General features: G+C 43.5%; 1 protein-coding gene across 5 annotated transcripts in view; it reads right to left on the bottom strand.

Moving 5' to 3' along the window:
- The window catches only part of MTMR14 (myotubularin related protein 14), a 111,699-nt gene that overhangs the window by 79,831 nt on the left and 12,146 nt on the right, over window positions 1-19,722 (bottom strand). For all 5 annotated transcript variants that reach the window (XM_058167609.1, XM_058167611.1, XM_058167610.1 and 2 more), the window contains exons 3-9: window positions 11,916-12,024; window positions 9,677-9,752; window positions 8,387-8,447; window positions 7,472-7,594; window positions 6,639-6,712; window positions 2,114-2,184; window positions 299-373 (exon numbers count right to left, since the gene is read on the bottom strand). In XM_058167609.1, the coding sequence (XP_058023592.1) occupies window positions 299-373; window positions 2,114-2,184; window positions 6,639-6,712; window positions 7,472-7,594; window positions 8,387-8,447; window positions 9,677-9,752; window positions 11,916-12,024 (589 nt within the window). The remainder of the gene's footprint in view (window positions 1-298; window positions 374-2,113; window positions 2,185-6,638; window positions 6,713-7,471; window positions 7,595-8,386; window positions 8,448-9,676; window positions 9,753-11,915; window positions 12,025-19,722) is intronic.

Raw genomic sequence — 19,722 nt, 5'->3', positions numbered from 1 at the left:
CTTTACAAAGCTGTCTGGAAAAACTAAGAAGCAGAGGATAAAATATGAACTCGTAGATTTTATTTGTTTATTAAACTTATATGCCACCCATGTTGCTATCTAGAGGGGCTCAAATTTTGGACACTGTGATTCAAGCATTAATCCAGGCAGCCCCTCCAATACTTTCATGTATGACAAATCCTGTATCAAATGACTGCAAGGCAGAAGTCACCGCAAACCCCAACACAAGAAACAGCCCTACAATTTGTGGCTCCAAGAAAGCCAGTTTCATAAAGACGCCCCCCTTTTTCCTTCTTACCTGATATTCACTCCAATCGATGTTCAAAGGCTTGGTAAGGGAGATTGGGATACTTAAGGGGGCATCTACATAATCCTGCAAATAAATGGGAATATTTATTTTTTCAATAACCAGGTGGTGCAACAAAGCAAGGTTTAAAAAATATCAGAAACAGTAGAATGTAATTTGCTTTTGTGTTACCCTTGCAATACAAAAGTATATACCAGTCAGGGAAAGCCAACTCTTTTAGTCAAGATCTATGCATATTTTACAGCAAAGATACTGCCACAAAACCTCCCAGTCCTTGGAATCTTAGTTCTGCCTTTGCTTAGCAGAACAATGATTGTCCTGATGTGCCAATGCCCATGTTCCTCAGTGGCTAAGTTATCTTCCATTCTCCCCAGGGGTTCTTCTTGGCACTGATTGTTCTGGTCATCTAAACAAGGGATGGCCATCCAACAATGCCTTGCATGCCCTGCTGGTTTTGACAGAAATAATGCTTTGCATATTCTTACTTGCAAGCAATGCAGAGGTGGGTTTCAGCAGGTTCTGACCAGTTTTGGAGAACCATCAGCGGAAATTTTGAGTAGTTTGGAGAACCAGTAGTAAAAATTCTGACTGGCCCCGCCCCCATCTATTCTCTGCTTCCCAAGTCCCAGCTGATCGGGAGGAAATGGGGATTTTGCAGTATCCTTCCCCTGGATTGGAGAGGGAATGGAAATTTTACAGTATTCTTCCCCTGCCACGCCCACCAAGCCACGCCCACCAAGCCATGCCACACCCACCAAGCCACATGCACAGAGCTGGTAGTAATAAATTTTGAAACCCACCATTGAAGCAATGATATTGCCCACTTGTCTCCTTCCTAGGCAAGGAGAAATCCTATTGGTGCTTATAGCATCAAAAGAGTTTCTCAATGGGAAAAGCTTGATGATGATGATGTTGATGATGTAGGAGCACGAAGCAGCAGGAAAAGGCTGAAAGCATCTAGCCTTCCGCTGGCAGCAAATACAGGAGCGGGGTGGGGAGTAATCTGATAGGCACTTTCTTAGCAACGAGGCTAAACCGAGTTGCATTTTGTGTATTTTTGGGAAGGCTAAGGATTGTGTGGGAGGGGTCATGACGCAAAACCACTGGTACTGCACAAGAGACTAGACAGTCACTTGTCTGAAATGGTATAGGGTCTTCTGCTTCAGCAGGGGGCTGGATTAAAGGATCTCCAAGCTCCCTTCCAGCTCTATTGTGACTAAGGATGAGATCGCAGGGTTATTTCACGCTTGGGAGGAATGGGGTTTAAACTCCTCAAGTCTGCTCTTGATTCTTATGACATATTTCAAAACTGTGGGAATGGATGTTATTTTTAGCAGTTGTATCAAAAACAGCCAACATGTCAGAAGAAATGTCCAGACATAGGCCAGAGGCGCAGGTGAAAACCTTCTAGAGCAGGGGTCTCCAACCTTGGCAACTTTAAGACTTGTGGACTTCAACTCCCAGAATTTCTCAGCCAGCTTTGCTTTGAAGTCCACAAGTCTTAAAGTTGCCAAGGTTGGAGACCCCTGCTCTAGAGGCCTCTTGGGTTCATGTGGGGCTAACCTTATATTAAACAGAGCAACTGGGTCAATTCAGGTGACAAATGCAGAGTTTTCCTATCCACCTAAGCTAACATCTACCTGTCACAGGCAAGGTCACAGTTCCTTGGCTGGTTGTTTTCTTCCAACAAGGCAGGGATGTTGATTACAAGCTGGGACAAGCCAAAGTGTTCATACAGACTCCCAGTTTAGATAAATCCCATTCAAACAGCATTTGGGCGAGTCCGTTCTGCTGCCTGGCCCATACCTGTTTCCAGTTGAAAACCAGTCCTTCTGCTGCGTAATCACGTTCCTTGTACTCCTTGAAAAATTCACAGCCTGTGCAAGAAGGAAAAAAGGGGATGGTGAGAAAGAAAAATGGAAGGAATGTAAGCTGAGGTAAAGAAGCTCCTCCTAAGGAATCACAGATCCCAGAATAAACAGTGTTAGAGCCACAGCTTGACTCTTATTAGGTGTTTAGAGCAGTGCTTTTCAAACTTGGAAACTTTTAAGATGTGTGCACTGCAACTCCCAGAATTCCTCTGCCAGCATGTGACTGTGGAATTCTGGGAGTTGGAATCCACATAACTTAAAGCTGCCAAGTTTGAAAGATGCTGTGTTAGAACTCAAACTTTTTAAACAGGGGGCCAATTCATGGTCTCTCAGACTGTTGGGGGCCAGGCCGGCTCGGTGGGCATGGCTAGGTGGTCATGCAACTAGGCAGGCATGGCTAGGTAGTCATGTGACTGGATGGCCATGGCCAATTTAGCAGTCCAAACAATACACACAAATTAAACTTTAAGTTGTTTTGCTCCTGGGGGTAGTGAAGGGATGTGGGTGCCTTAGGGTATGTATGAGGGACTTGTGTGTGTGTGTGTGTGTGTGTGTGTGTCTCCCTTCCTCCCTCTCTCTCTCTCTCTCTCTCTCTCTCTCTCTCTCTCTCTCTCTCTCGGCCGGGGAGGCCAAAGATGGGCCTGTTTTTGGCCTCCCAAGATCTCCACGCATCCCATTTTTGGCCTCCCCGGCCTCCAGAAGGAAGGTGGGAGCTGGCGGGTAGATGGGACGATGTGGGCGGGGCAGCCGGGTGGTCCCGTGCGGGCCGGATTAATGGCTTCAGCAGGCCGTATCCGGCCCATGGGCCATATTTTAAGGACCCCTGTTTTAGAACAACAATCATCCCAACCTCTTGCAGCAAGACAGGAAAGCAAGCCGTGATGAACAATTCTCAGCTGGAATCCAGCATCGCTGGTAAGCAGGAGCCTGAGCTAGCCAAAAGCTTCAGGAGCTTATTTTCAACTTTGCGTCCATAGCTTATGTCAGAGATCAACCGGCCATTCTCCAGTACTCTGGAATTCTGACATAGAGCTGATTGCCCAGAGAGGCGTTCTGGGGAAAGCCTCAACACTCCGCAGTCTAGGGATCGTGGCTACAACCAATAGCAAAGATGACCCCTTAGCTGGGAATGTATAGATGTTCTGGGGATATGGCAGATTCTGTACCCCTCTAAATCGTAAATCGTAAACTGCTAGATAGGATTCAAGGTACAATATAGGTAGTCCTCAACTTACGACACACACCCCAATCTACTTCCAGAGTTCCAACATTTGCACACACGCACCCCTGTGATCACGTGATCACATTTCAGGCACTCGTTATGGCTGGCGGCAGCAGTCCACAGTCACATGACCACAGGCTACGACCTTTTCCCCCCAGTTTCCAACTTAAAAATATCCATAAGAAGACACGGATACGTTTTAACAACCATGGTGTTTGCTTAACAACTGTCGTAAAATCAACTCTGGTCACATGGGTGCCTCAACTTATGACCGTTATGACTTACAATGGAAATTCTAGATCCCGTTATGAACGTAAATAGAGGACTATCTGTAATGCTTCTAAACAGAGAAGCCTAAGCACTGTGTGTGTGTGTGTGTGTGTGTGTGTGTTTTGGTTTTCTGCCCTAATGCTGAGCAAGTTTTATGTTACATTGCAACATAAAATAGAGATATAAAGTCAGACGCAACAACGGATAGGTGGATCTAAGAACAAACAGGTTTGGATTATATAAAATGCAAAAGTTTATAGAATTGTGTCATTCTGATTCTCTCTCATACATGCAAAGACCCAGGTAGTGCCTAAATGGATTCAGAGAGAGAGAGAGAGAGAGAGAGAGGAAAAAACGTAATTTAAAAAAAAATAAAAACCCTCCAACCTAGTTACTTAGTAATTTCAAAACCGTGCTCTGGAAGGGAACTTCATCCATGGCTTGATGTAACTTTAATTGGAATAGTTCCTCTGTGGGCTCTCATCCATTAAAAGACAACGAGTGTTTATGTGCTCATTTTTCCCATGTGGCACCTCCCAAGGAACATCTCATAATGCATAAGAACTTTCCAGGTCAGTATTTCTTAGCCAGAATTTCCTGGCAGCGCTTAGCTCCTCGGACTGTGATTCACTGCAGCGAGATCAGCTTCGGGAAGAGCCAAGATGAAAGGGGAAACCCATTTTCAGCATTGCGCTGAGAAGCCAAGCTAAAACCTACCGGTTGTATAGTATCCTTGCCCGCTACACCAATTTTCAACCCTGTTAATTTTTACTGAGATGTTGAACAGGCTTCCAAAAGCGACGGGGCAGAGAAGGCAAATTACACCCCATATCTGAAATAAATATTGTTCGGACAGAATGATTCACCTTATCTTTTGATGGAGGAATCTTTCATTTGGGGGAAGAGCCGCTTTCAGAAAAAAAACCCAAAAAGAACTCTTCAACCAGGTGAAAAGTTGCAACTAATGTTCCCTATGAACAATGGATAAGTTGCAGTTGTTAAATTAAGTTATATGAAAGCCGGCTGGGGGGGACTTTCGGCTGGTCACTCCAGCTAACCTCACAGGGTTGTTGTGGGGAAAAGAGTATGATTGCTGCCTTGTGTTAAACCTAAAAGGCCCTCAACCTTTTGGGCACCAGGGAAGGGTTCTGTGGAGATATTTTTCCACGGACCAGAGGAAACGTGGTTTCACGTGCTGCCTGCATACCAGAGAGGAGGCTCGCTTGTTTGCATGGCCCGGTTTCAGGCACTCTGATCTAGGTGGCATCTGGCTCAATAGTAGTAAGTGCAAGAGGGCTCTTGGAGTCCTAGGGGACAATCATTTAAATATGAACCAGCAGTGCAGCAGCAGCCAAAAAAGCCAACACAGTCTGGGCTGCATAAACAGAGGGATAGAATCAAGATCACATGAAGTGTTAATACCACTTTATAATGCCTTGGTAAGGCCACACTTGGAATACGGCATCCAGTTTTGGTCGCTACGATGTGAAAAATATGTGGAGACTCTAGAAAGAGTGCAGAGAAGAGCAACAAAGATGATTAGGGGACTGGAGGCTAAAACACATGAGGAACGGTTGCTGGAATTGGGTATGTCTAGTTTAATGAAAAGAAGGACTAGAGGAGACATGATAGCAGTGTTTCAATATCTAAGGCAGTAGCCCCCAAACTTTTGGGCATCAGGGATGGGTACTGTGGAAAGAGGTTTTACTGCAGACCAGAGGGGTGTATGGTTTCGTGCTCTGCTTGCATCCCGTGGATGGGGCTTCGCTTGTTTGTTTGGCCCGGTTTCTGGCATGCTGCAGACTGGTGCCAGTCCATGGACCGGGAGTTAAACAATAAAAGTGGGACTAAAAAAACAAAAAAAAGAGCCTGAAATACAGTTTCACATGAAGATCAAAAACTATATAGGTAGTGTCGTGTCCCTCTCCCCCTCCGACGACCGGGTCTAGGAAGTCCATATCAAGCGTGGCCACGAAGCCTCTGCAGCTTTGCCAAATTCCTTTCAGATTTCTCAGGGCAGGCAGGAATCCAAGTTGTGACTTCAGCAAACTAAAGGAGACTTTGCTTGACTCAAAGTTGCTTGACTCAAGCTGATCCTTTATATAGGCTGTGGGGTGTGGCTCCATGACTCAGCACTTATCCAGGCCTGCCCCTCCCTTCCTACTGCTGACATCACCTCTCAGATCTCCAGAAGCGGGGATCTTCCCACTGTGAATTCTCTTCCTCTGGATCTGCTGCCGGTAATTCCAGCACGTGGCTGACTCCCAGCTCACACGCTGTAGGAGTGAGGTTTGTTTGTTCATTCCTGACATTCTGTCTGGGCATGGGGCCAGGGCTGGGGGCTGGAGGCATGCCAGGCCGTTCCTCTTCATTATCAGACTCTGAATCTGATAGCAGGCCCGAGAGGCAACAGGAGGGGCCCGGCTGAGGAGAGGAGGGAGGACGAGGCATAACAGGTAGCCCTCAACTTACAACAGTTCTCTTAGTGACCGTTCAAAGTTACAGCAGCACTGAAAAAAAATGACTTAGGATCGTTTTTCAGAGTTACGGCCTTTGCAGCATCCCCATGATCATGTGATCAAAATTCAGATGTTTGGCAACTGGTTCATATTTATGACTGTGGCTGTGTCCCAAGGTCATGCAATCACCTTTTGTGGCCTTCTGACAAGCAAAGCCAATGGGGAAAGCCAGATTCACTTAACCATCGGCTTACTAACTCATCAACTGCAGTGGTTCACTTAACAATTGTGGCAAGAAAGGTCACAAAATGGGGGCAAAACTCACTTAACAGATGTCTCACTTAACAACAGAAATATTGGGCTCAATCGTGGTCGTAAGTCAAAGACTGTCTGACTTCTACTTTTTCACCTCGAGTCTCTGAAACATCTTCTATCCCCAATTTATCTAACACATTCCAAAGTCAATTATTTTGCTACTGCCAAAGTTTTGATCTACTGCTCCAACCTACCTGGGTAGGGGATGGAAAGGAGAGTGAAGTCAGCATAGCGCTGTGCTTTATCCACTTTCTCAGAAGACGTCACACTGAAAAGAGACAAGGAAATGCACTATGTGGGGGTGGAATTCTTTGGCAATATTTAGCAAGAGCGCATTAATATTCTGGAGCCACTTCACTACACCTAGAAATTCTGGGTCTATTTTCTTTTATACATTTGCGAACCTTAACTACATTTTCTGGCTCTCAACAATTAAGGCTGTGAGACAATGTCTGTGGTCAGTTCTCTCTCTCAACCCTCTAAACAAATGGGGCTTTTATTTCTGGGAGAGACATGGATAACAACAACAATAAGGTATCATCCTCTAGGAACCTTACATTATTTTATTCCCCCCACCCCCCATAGACTTCAGGGCAGCAATCAGGATGACTTCCTGCCTTTTATCCTCACAAATGAGATGGGCAACAGCGCTTTGCCCACAGTCATCAAATGAGGACAATTTGTGGTAGAATAAGAATTTAACAGAATTGGAGGCAACCCTGGAGGTCTTCTAGTCCAACCTTCTGCTCAGGCATGAAACCCCGATACCATTTCAGACAAATGACTGTCCAACCTCTTTGAATCTAGTTATCACTGAGGCCGGAGCCCAGCTCTAAGTTGTGGGTGAAGAGATCGGACAACCGTTTGTCTGAAATGGTCCAGGGCTTCCTTCTTGAGCAGGGGGTTGGACTAAAAGACCTCTGAAGTTCCCTTCCAACTCTGTCATTCTGTTAGCATCCTTCAGCTGGAAAAATGTGGCTCAAAACTTCCCTGATGCATCAGGCGTACATCATGCACAGGGGCTTACTTCAATCCAAACTTCACTTTTTTGTTCTCCACCATCAGATCACAGATGTATGCAACTGACAGATACCGCAAGAGCTTGATGTCGTGACCTCGGACTTTGTCAAAGAGTTGCGAGTCTGCATTTCTGAAATGAATAAGCAAAATGAGGTTTCGCATTCCATTATGGGGGATCAAAAGATTCTAGGAAGCTTTACATGCCAGAACATCCATGAAGTATTAGTACCATTTTAATAAAACCTTGGTAAGACCACACCTGGAATACTGCATTCAGTTTTAATCACCACATTACAAAAAAGATGTTGAGACTTTGAAGATGTTGAAATTTTAGGGTTTTTTTGAGATTTCAGTACAATTTCAAATTTATCATTTTTTAAAAAAACAATCTGCCATAAACTACCTTGAGTATCTTCAAGAGCTTCTTTTGAAGTTAAAATAAAATAGACATTAAATAAAACTCACAGCAATGCTGTAAGACTTTCATCCTACGGTCTACAGAGTCTTGGCTCTACCTATCTCTCCTGATAGCCCCTAATTTTATTTATTGATCACATTTTTTTGAACTGCTCATCCGCCTCACAGAGGGAGGTCCAATAAAATACTTATATAACTAGTTATACAACTTATATAACAGGACAATGGCTATTGCTTCAACTACCAACTTCTGAAGTTCTAGGGATGTTTTTAATTGTTTTGCACTGGCACAACAGAGATTCATAACCATTAATTACTGCCCCTGCAATTCCAGGCTAGTGAAAGAAACATTTTGATGAGTTTGAGTTGGAGAGAGAGAGGGAGGGAGGGAGGGAGGGAGGGAGGAAAAGGGGGGGGGAGAGAGAGAGAGAGAGAGAGAAAGAGAGAGATGAGGAAAGAAGTCAGAATTTGATATACAACACAACAGCACAAAAAGCAAACAAACCTTAAAGCAGAGTCCTCTTCTGACAAGTCGTCCGTATCTGCCCAGGGATCATCTGAACCACCTATAAATAGCCATACAAAAAGGAAGAGGAAAGCAAGTTAGCCTTCGCATCAATGCTTGTGATGAATGATAGCACCTGTGGTTTGGGACTGAGAAAGTTCTTTTTATGATCTAGTACTTTTCCTAGATTGTTTCAGACTTCCCATCAGTTAAGCATATTAAAGAGTCCAAATGGACTTGCTATTGTGAATGAGTCAAGTGAGATCATCAGGGCTATCCCAACCAGCAGTGTTTTTGAACCTTAGCGACTTTAAAAAGTCTAGACTTCAACTCCCAGAATTCCCCAGCCAAAATCGCCTACAAGGGAATTCTAGGAGTTGAAGTCCAGACTTCTTAAAGTTGTTAAGGCTGAAAAACACTGCTGTAGAGCAGGGGTCTCCAAACCTGGCAACGTTAAAGCTTGTGGATTTCAACTCCCAGAAATCCCCAGCCAGCATGGTTGGTTGAGGAGTTCTGGGAGTTGATAACCACAAAAATGCCACGTTTAGAGACTCCTGCCGTAGAAGATTCTTATTGGGCAATCCCACAAAGCCAAGGAAATAAACTTGGTTGGGTTTTGTTTTTGATGCAAAAGATCACCAAGTTTCCCTTGGTGGCTAAATCTTGGAGTCTCTTTGTGCATCACAGGAACTTGGTTTTCATCCTGAACTAACCAGCAGTTATTTACATATAAACATTGTGTGCATTAACCTATGATTTGTTTTAACTTAACGCATGCACAACAGTAAACATTAAACCACATTTTACAAGCCAAAGGGCCTGGATTTATATATAACACTAACTCAAACCTAGCAACCCATATAGAATATATAGAATAGAATTCTTTATTGGCCAAGTGTAAATGGACACACAAGGAATTTATCTTGGTGCATACGCTTTTGATGTACATAAAAGAAAAGATGCATTTGTCAAGAATCATAAGGTAGAACACTTAATGATAGTCGTAGGGAAACAGTCAATATAAATCTTAAGGATACCAGCAACAAGGTTACAGTCATAAGTGGGAGGAGATGGGTGATAGGAACGATGAGAAGATTACTAGTAATGCAGACTTAGTAACTAATTTGACAGTGTTGAGGGAATTATTTGTTTAGCAGAATGATGGTGTTCAGGAAAAAACTGTTCTTGCTTAAAGGAGCAACCCCTACTAATTTCCACAGTGCTCCATTTCTCTTCAAATAGCATTATCACCAGTAAAACTACACCTCCCACAAACTTCCTTTCCCTTACCTGAGAAAATGTAGTTGTATCCTGTTCGCCCATAAAGTTCTCCCCACCCTGCCAGTGTGGCTGATCGGCATATATGCTGGGGAGACAAAGACCAATAACAGTACAAAGATACAGCAATGGATTCTATTCTCCTTCAAGATTATGGTACTATCGCAAATCAAAATGGTTTTGCTCTGGAGCCTTCTTGCTAGACAGTTACAATACAGGTTTCATTCCTTACCACAGTGATCCCAGTGCTGAGTTCTCGCACCCTTCCCATTCTACCATGCAATCGGTCTTAGCAGTGCTCTTTTAATGCTTATCAACTCATTATCTTTAATGAAGATGATCTCATTTAAGAAACAGTGGGAATGTTGGGAAAAAGTAGTATTAAAGTTCTTAATTTTATTAAGGAGAAGCTACCCTAAAACTACGGTAACTATATTCAGGCAAGTCTCTTGCCCTTTAGAAGGATTTTAACCAACTCTGGAGCAATGATAAGCAAGATCTCAAGTATACGGAGGGAGATTCTCAGTCATCCAGGCCATGGTTGTCCCAAAGGTGTTTTATTTCATGAGGCCAACTGGATTTTCTGGTTTTTTTCTTTGAAGAAAACTTCAAAGAAAAACCAGAAAGTCCAATTGCCTCTTGTAAAAAGCACCTTTGGGATAAGATATCATGGCATGAGAGGCTAATGGGAAAAGGAGTTCAAGCTGAGTGGAAGTTTCTAAAGAAGGAAATATAGGTGATCCTCAATTTATGGTCAGTCGCTTAAGGATTATTCACATTTACGACGGTCACAAAACTGGTGCTTTACACAGCCTATAAAGCACCCCCTGGCCATTTTAAACGGTCACATTGCACTTCTCCCTCCTGGTCACGTGAATGCATGTGGGTCCCTCAACTTACAACCATAACAACTTATTTCTGATCCCAGTGGTGTACGTAAATCGAGGATTACCTTCACTATAAATACACAAGCAAACAATTCTAGCAAGGAACAAAATAGAACACCACCCGGGGAGGGGAGAAAGCATGCATGTGGGGGGGGGAGCCCCAATGTGGCTACACCAGAAGCTTATATTTAAAATCTGAGAGCAGAAAAGGAGATAGAAGGAGGAGAAATGGGAAACAGGCCAGGTCACAAAGGGAGAGTATAGAGCGGAAGCCCAGAACTGCAGGGAAAGTGCCAGGGAAAGGTCCAAGCTCAGAATGAGCTGAGGTTAATTAAGGAAATTATAAATAGAACAGAACAGAACAGAACAGAACAGAACAGAACAGAATAAACCTTGGAGGTCTTCTAGTCCAACCCCCTGCTTAGGCAGGAAACTCTACATCACTTCAGACAAATGGTTATCCAACATCTTCTTAAAAACTTCCAGTGTTGGAGCATTCACAACTTCTGGAGGCAAGTTGTTCCACTGATCAACTGTTCTAACTGTCAGGAAATTTCTCCTTAGTTCTAAGTTGCTTCTTTCCTTGATCAGTTTCCACCCATTGCTTCTTGTCCTACCCTCAGGTACTTTGGAGAATAGTCTGACTCTCTCTTCTTTGTGGTAATCCCTGAGATATTGGCACACTGCTATCATGTCACCCCTGGTCTTTCTTTTCATTAAACTAGACACACCCAATTCTGCAACCGTTCTTCATATGTTTTAGCCTCCAGTCCCCTAATCCTCTTGGTTGCTGTTTTGTGCACTCTTTCTAGAGTCTCAACAAAGTCTCAAATAAATATGAAAGGCTTCTTGACAAACATCCAAAGAAAAGAAAGAAGGAAAGAACCAGCTAATCAGTAACGGCAGCAAATGTTAACAGGTAAGGAAAAAGTCTGAGCCACCTGACTTCTCCAAAAAAACGAAACACCCTGCGCCATCCATCCCCAGTAAAACCCCTCCATGTGTCCCACCACAAAACTGTGACAAGCTGAAGGCTTAAAAGTGGGAGAAGGCCCCGTTTCCTCGTCTGCCTCTCTGAAGGGAGCTTCAGGTGGTGAGAAGAACCAGGAGGGTCACCCACACACACAGAAGGTCCTGGCTAATTTTCAGGCCTCCTAGTTCAGGGGTCTCCAACCTTGATAACTTTAAGCCTAGAGGACTTCAACTTCCAGAATACCCCAGCCAGCAAAGAGTTGAAGTCCGCCAGGCTTAAAGTTGCCAAGGTTGGAAACCCCTGAACTAGTTACTTCAGTCCATGCAGGGATCCATCTCCCCAAAGACAGAAGCGGTCTACGGAAGGTGTTACAGGATACACACAGCTTTACCTTTCCTTTGTAGAGGATAACAGGGCAGACAAATCGGCCTCTACATCGGGCCATTTTACTTCGGTGGATCAGGTCTTGCAGCTTGCCAATCTGGACGGTGCTTTCAAACCTGTAGGGAGAAAAGCAGTTCATTAGTGTTGTACGGGCTCCCTTTTGATCGAGGAGGGCTGCGTCACGAGGAGGCATGCAAATTCCTACCTGGGCACCTGGCATCAGCCTTCAATAGCTTGGCTGCTTCGGTTTGTCCCTTCTGAGGCCAATAGTTTGAGAGAAGGGACAGAAAGGCTCGCATTGCGAAACAACCCCCTGCTTTTGCAAACTTTGTGGCCATAAGAGAGGCACCCCGTGCGAAGTGCAAGTTGCATTACAGAAACGTACAAGGACATTCTGGTCTCAAAAGGGAAAGACGATATTTTAAAGTTTGGTTTCACATAGCTAGTTTTATTTCCCCACCTCCCCCAGCTTAAATCCATTCAGAATTAACTTTTTTTTAAAATGAAAATGTGTGTATACATTCCTCTGAAAAGATGTCCTTTTTACACAGACTTTCTTCTGACATGCCTATTTTTGGAACTGCAAACCACATTACAAAAAATAGGAGAAAAGTAGACTCGGCGATACAAGGATGTTGCTTTTACACTTCTCCGGGTCTTGTCAGAGGGCAGGATAAAAATGGAAAATGACATAAATAATTCTGCTCATCAGGTTCAACAGAGGCGGCCGAATGTTCAGGGCTGTGAATGTTCACGGCTGAGCAAGACAAGACACCAGGGCCCCCAAATCACTTTTAACCACTTTTACTGAAGTTCGCAGATGACACAACAGTGATCTGTCTCATTCGAGACAATGATGAATCCGCATACAGACGAGAGATTGAACAACTAGCTTCCTGCTGCGACTGGAACAATCTGGAACTGAAATACACTCAAAACCGTAGAAATGGCGGTAGACTTTAGGAGAAATCCTTCCATACCTCCACCTCTCACAATACTAGACAACACAGTATCAACAGTAGAAACCTTCAAATTCCTAGGTTCTACCATATCGCAAGATCTAAAATGGACAGCTAACATCAAAAACATCATCAAAAAAGCACAACAAAGACTGTTCTTTCTGCCCCAACTCAGAAAGCTCAAACTGCCCAAGGAGCTGCTGATCCAGTTCTACAGAGGAATTACTGAGTCTGTCATCTGCACTTCTATAACTGTCTGGTTCGGTTCTGCAACCCAACAAGAAAGACACAGACTTCAGAGGATAATTAGAACTGCAGAAAAAACAATTGCTAACAACCTGCCTTCCATTGAGGACCTGTATACTACACGAATCAAGAAGAGGGCCGTGAAAATATTTACAGACTCCTCACAACCTGGACATAAACTGTTTCAACTCCTACCCTCAAAATGACGCTATAGAGCACTTCACAGCAGAACAGCTAGACACAAGAACAGTTTCTTCCCAAACATCATCACTCTGCTAAACAAATAATTCACTGTCAAACTATTTACTAAATCTGCACTATTAATCTTCTCATAGTTCCCACCACCCATCTCTTTCCACTTATGACTGTATGACTGTTACTTTATTGCTTGTATCCTTATGATTTATATACATATTGATTGTTTCCTGATTGCTTATTTGTACCCTTTGACTATCATTAAGTGTTGTATCTTATGATTCTTGATGAAGGTATCTTTTCTTTTATGTACACTGAGACCATATGCACCAAGACAAATTCCTTGTGTGTCCAATCACACCTGGCCAATTAAAAATTCTATTCTATTCTATTAAACTATACCCATGATAGCGAACCTATGGCACGTGTGCCACAGGTGGCAAGCAGAGCCCTATCTGCGGGCATGCCAGCCATCGCCCCAGCCCAGCTCCACCGTGCATGTTTGCGTGCCTCCCATTGGCCAGCTGGTCTTCGGGTCACTGCTGCGCATGTATGGGGACGTGCCTCGTTTTGGGCCTGGAAAGCCTCCTGCACCAACCTGGAAGCCAAAATGGGGTGCGGGGGGGGCCACACATGCACGGGGTGGGGAGCATGTGCAGGGTGCTCGCATTGCATTTTGGGAGTTCTGGCACGCACACATGCATTCGCACGTGTGCGCACTCACTTTGGGCACTTGGCACCGAAAAGGTTAACCATCACTGAACTATACCATTCTGGCTTTTGAAATCACGTTCTTTTCCCTACCCAAAGGATTGGGGCTCCCCAAAGGCTGACATTTGTAACTTCAGCATGGAAGTTTAACTAAAGAAACATGATGTAGGAATGAGTTGCCTGGTGTCAGTTCCACTTCCATGTTTCATAAATAAAAGGCGGGTTTTTTTTCAAACACCAAGACAAAATAATATATAGACAGAGGTTCTTGTGAAAGATGCTCTGCTGTTTTGTCCTCTGAGAGGTCAGATATGATTTCAGAACTATTTTTGAAAAGAAATTTGTGTAATAATGATATTAATCTATAGAAGACAGTCTGCTGCCCACACAGTGAGAGAGACGCAACTCAACTCTTTCCAGCTGCTGATTAGGAAAATAGCAGCTGTTCTTCTCTTCTACAGTAAAATAAAAAAGCACAACATCTGAATCTATCACTGCCACAGAGTGACACGGTATACATAGATGTTCACGTTTCCTAACTGATCAGCTTTTAAAGGGTTGCTCCTTGCATGTTTAAGAGGCTGCGTGTCTAACTAGGAAAACGGGAAATTTATCTTCAAAATTATCAATGATTCTTCAAAGTGAAAGCCTGACACAGAAGCAAAACCGGAGGAAACCGACACTATACGGTTAATCTCATAAATAGCCCCAAAACAGCCAAAACCTTAGAATAAACAGGGATGTTATTTACTCTGGATAATCTGGATAACACAGAGGGAATCCTGGACACCTGACAAACCCTCAAAGAAATCAGATTTAAGGCTGTGCAATAACTATATGCTATATATCCTAATCTGACTCTGGATTAAATCCAACTCAGAAGTGAAAATTTCCTTTTTCCTCTGTCACCTTTTTTGCAGTCTCCAGATCTGCTCCTAAAGTATCTTCAATTCTCCCAAACACATACCCGGATGGGGGAACTTGATCCACTAACAAGAGTATTTACCATCGTCAGAAATTCGAATTCAACCCTTCGTCTTGAAATTGGCCTGCACAATTGGCTGAAATGAAAGTTTCCTTCTACTGACCACACAGAAGCACGCAGAAATTTGTGCAACCATTAGAAAAAGCCGAAGAACTGATTGATTGCTGCCCAGGGGTCCTAATAAGAATGTGTTCAATCATTCAAGGGAAAGAAATATTTTTATATTTTATTCAATTTATTGAATCAATCTGTAGGGCCACCCATTTTATGGATGTGACTCTGGACAGCCAGAAAACACATTAAAGGCACATTCAGCCAGGGATGGGCTTCAAAAAATTTAGCAAGGGGTTCTCTGCCTGGTTGCTGTGTGGGCGTGGCCATGGTGGGCGTGGCCTAGTTGGCCTCCTGCACCAAGGTGGGGGGGGCTTTCCTTGAGCCTCTGGGAGGGCAAAAATGGCCTCCCCAGGCTCCAGAGGCCCTCTGGATGCCAGAAACGAGCCGGTTTCCAGCCTTCCCGAATTTCTGGTAGGCCTCTTTTTCACCCTCCCCGAGCCTCCGCATGCACCATGCACTTACCTGCATCCAAAATGGACCATGTGGGGAGTCCTGGGAGGGGAGGGGTGGGCGGGGCCAGCCAGGAGTGGGATTTGGGGGTTTTCCGAACTGCACAGAATCTTAACTAGAGGTTCTCCCGAACCCCCAGCAGCCCACCCCTGCATTCAGCTCTTTTTCTGTTTTAGATAAGATATTGGAATGGAAGCACAGTTCAGATTGACTATGACAGCTTGCTAGGTGATTATTTATATGCTACATGTTACTATGATTTGGGTCAGTCATTTTGCCTTAGTCCAGCCTACCTCACAGGCTTGTTGTTATGGGAGGGAAAAGTAGGAAAACGGAGCACTTAGCACCCTGCCCTGAAGTTGCAGAAGAAAATTGGAATGTAAATTTAAAATCAAGCAAGCAAACAACAGTAGGCTGCGAAGAGAATTACACCAGTTATGTAGCTATCTTCCTTCCGTCTGTTTTTACATGTCAAGTTTGAAGCAAGCCCATTATCTTAAACTATGATTCAAACATACTAGTATCATACTTAAACTTCGAAACGATAAAGAAACAAAATGAACTGAAGGAGAAGGTGGTTTTCCTGGCATCAGAAAAGTGAGGAGACACAGCAGCACGAGCTTCTCTGGATTACAATCCACTGCATCAGGAAGAACCATGAAGCAGGTGGCTGGATGGAAAGGCATATCCAAAGGGCCAGAGAGAAGACCAGAAAACATGGCAAGACAATAACTGGCACCAGCCAACACCTGTTCGCTTCAAACATATTTCAGTCGCTGGATCAGAAAATCCACCTAAATCTGCTCACTGCTCACATTCAAGCATTGAGCCTAGGGGAAAAAAAGCATTTCACAGAAAGTGACCCAGGTTTTTGGGGACAATATGCAAATAACACTTACATTGTAAACCACCCAGAGAATGCTGTAAAGCACTATGGGGTTGGTATACAAGCCTAAAATGCTATTATTGTTGCTATTTGATTTCTTGTGCACTTTGTATTGTCGAATTCATTGGGCAATACAGGGTACTGCCCTGTACTCTCTTCCCAGAAAGTTTAAAAAGAATCTTCAATGCGTACACTGTCACCAACAGCTCTGGTGGTTCACATTAAGTCTGGGTCAACTGGCCATCCGTTTCTCGTCTTCTCTCTCATCTTTCATTCTGTCCAGTTTTTTTACTCCATGCTTTGCTACCCAAACTGCTGGGTGCAAATAATCTTTTGAGATACTGTCTGGAAAAATTCTGGTTCTATTCTATGTAGCCGACATTCTTAAAATTTAAAACAGTTACATATTCCCCCAGAATGTAAAAATAAAGGTGCTCTTGAGTCCAGCTTGGTTCCCACTGATTGCATCCATGCAATTTTGTTGCCAGTTTTATTGAAATGGTTAGCCACAGTTCTTCCTTTGCTATAAAATACATATATAACAGTTGAATACTGCATATAATGGGAGAGGAAGAAAAGCCCAACTTTTCCAAATAATCTCCATCCTGGCAGAGGAAAATATTTTGTTCCTTTAAGGAAGAACCCTCTTCTTTAGCCCTCGGCGGAGGTAGTTTGGTCTCTGGGATTGTTAAAAAAAGATTAAAGTACATTCTAGAACAGGGGTCACCAACCTTTCGGACCTCAGGGACCACTAAACTCCTAATTTTAAATCCCGTGGACCACTAATACGAATTTTTTTAAAAGATAAATAGTATTTAGTGCAATATAAAAAATGCAAATAATTTTTCTGCAGACCACCAAAATTTTCTCACGGACCACCAGTGGTCCATGGACCACTGGTTGGTGACCACTGTTCTAGAACAGTGGTTTCTTAACCTCAGCAACTTTGAGGTGTGTGGACTTCAACTCCCAGGATTAGAGGAACCTGGGAGTTGAAATCCACACGCTTTAAAAAGGATAGGAAACACTATTCCCCTCCCTGGGGGCAGCCTCACAAAGCATTCTAGTGCCAAGCCATTAGGTTTACAAAAAGTTGCAACTTAGCACTCTAAATTACACTTGGAAATGCACCAGCCATTCCTGGAGGGCCATTAAAGCAGCTTTAGAGAAATATTTGGCCAGTTCCTCTTTCACTTCTCTTGAGGCTAGATACAAGTTTGGCTTCAAAGCAAGGAACAAACAGCAATTGCGGAACTGAGAAAATGTGGTGTGTGTGTTTTATTTTTTTTAACATCGTGCTGCAACTATTTCTGCGGGATTTAAAATTTCAAAAGCTTGACTCCTCTTTTGTGAAACGTTAGATAAGCAGCTCTAAGAAAAAGGATTGGCTACTATCATATGTAGTTTTTCCCCCCCTTCGTTGAGCAACATGGTTCTTTAAAAAAAAAAAAAATACCGGTATGTATCATTTTAGATGCCTTCACAGAAAGGCAATATATGCATGTATAAATCAACATCTGTTAGGTGAAGTTCAACCTTCAACCCTGAAATAAGTGTACAGATCTAGTGTTTTCCTGCAAAAACTAACATAAACATTTGAAAAAATTTTCGTTGTGGGGTGTTTCACACAGCACAGCTGCAATTTTTCACCCTGCTGTGGTAAAAGAGACGGACAAGCCACCTGCAAGGCCTAGAGATGCCAGGAACACCAATCCTTTTGAACTTGTGGTTTCTAGAGACACAAAGAAGTCTACCATTTTTCAGCCTAGGGTGGCATTTCTCAATCTTAGCATCCTGAAGATATGTGGACCAATTCCCAGAATTCCTCCGCCAGCATGCTAAGTGGTGAGTTCTGGGACTTGAAGTCCATAAATCTTCATGTTGCTAAGGTTAAGAAATACTGGCCTCTCATGGACTGTTCCTCTAACACAGGGATCTCCAACCTTGGTCACTTTAAGACTTGTGGACTTCAACTCCCAGAGAGCCAGCAAAGCTGGCTGAGGAACTCTGGGAGTTGAAGTCCACAAGTCTTAAAGTAGCCAAGGTTGGAAAGCCCTCCTCTAACATACAGTTTGTTGTGACTTGTGAGTGACAACTCGGAAAAAGGGCACATTTTGCATTGCAAATTATTAGGAAAGAAGTGAAAAATGAACCTCATAATGTTTAGAGTTTTGTGTGTTTTTCTAGTCACTACACATCCAATATGCGTACAGTCAAGGCTTATGGTTTTCCCAGTTGCAATGTATGGCTGTGAAAGTTGGACCATAAGAAAGGCTGAGCGCCAAAGAATCGAGGCCTTTGAACTCTGGTATTGGAGAAGACTCCTGAGAGTCCCTTGGACTTCAAGGCGAACAAACAAGTCAGTCCTAGAAGAAATCAACCCTGACTGCTCTTTAGAAGGCCAGATCCTGAAGATGAAACAGAAATACTTTGGCCACCTAATGAGAAGGAAGGACCCAGTGGAGAAGAACCTAATGCTGGGAAAGATTGAGGGCAAAAGAAGAAAGGGATGACAGAGAATGAGGTGGCTGGATGGAGTCACTGAAGCAGTCGGCGTGAGCTTAAATGGTCTCTGAGGGATGGTAGAGGATAGGAAGGGCTGGAGGAACATTGTCCATGGGGTCATGATGGGCCGGACACAACTTCACAACTAACAACAACAACACATCCAATATTATATTAAGGCCCTAGTGAGAAACATCAGATTTACAACTCAGTTTTTTTTGTTAAGGCAAGGTAGACTATGATAGAGGTGTCAAAGACAGGAAAAATTTTTTCCCTCTTTTCTCAAAATACTAGATGTGGGATTCATCTGATGAGATCAGGCAGAGGTTTGGGACATAAAGAAAGCGGTGTACTGACAGGAGAGAGTATTTGTAGCTCAGGGTTGAACTGTGGGTCCTTGGTGTTCTCTGAGCTTGGTGGTGTTCTTGCAGACATTTTGTTACCAAATTAGATAACATCAGCACTTGTGACATCACTACCTAGTTTGGTAACGAAACATCTGCAAGAAAGCCACCAAGCCCAGAGAGCATGAAGGACCCCATAGAAAGGTGTGTTTCTGAGCATGGGTGCATCATCCTACTCTGGAATTTACTGCCACAAGATACAGTTATTGTTTTGGATGGTTTTCAAAGGGGATAAAGGTTTTGCATCAATTTATCTCTCAAGGCCTTCTGTTATGATAACTCTAGTTTCTCCAGTGTTGAAAGAAATGTGCCTCCTGATCCTAGTTGCTTGAACTGAAGTGACTTCTGACTTGCTTGTA

The sequence above is a fragment of the Ahaetulla prasina genome, chromosome 2 (genome assembly GCF_028640845.1).
Source record: "Ahaetulla prasina isolate Xishuangbanna chromosome 2, ASM2864084v1, whole genome shotgun sequence".
Classification (NCBI taxonomy): Eukaryota; Metazoa; Chordata; class Lepidosauria; order Squamata; family Colubridae; genus Ahaetulla; species Ahaetulla prasina.
The sequence above is the reverse complement of the archived record's forward strand: the minus strand, read 5'-3'. Positions and strand labels throughout refer to the sequence as shown.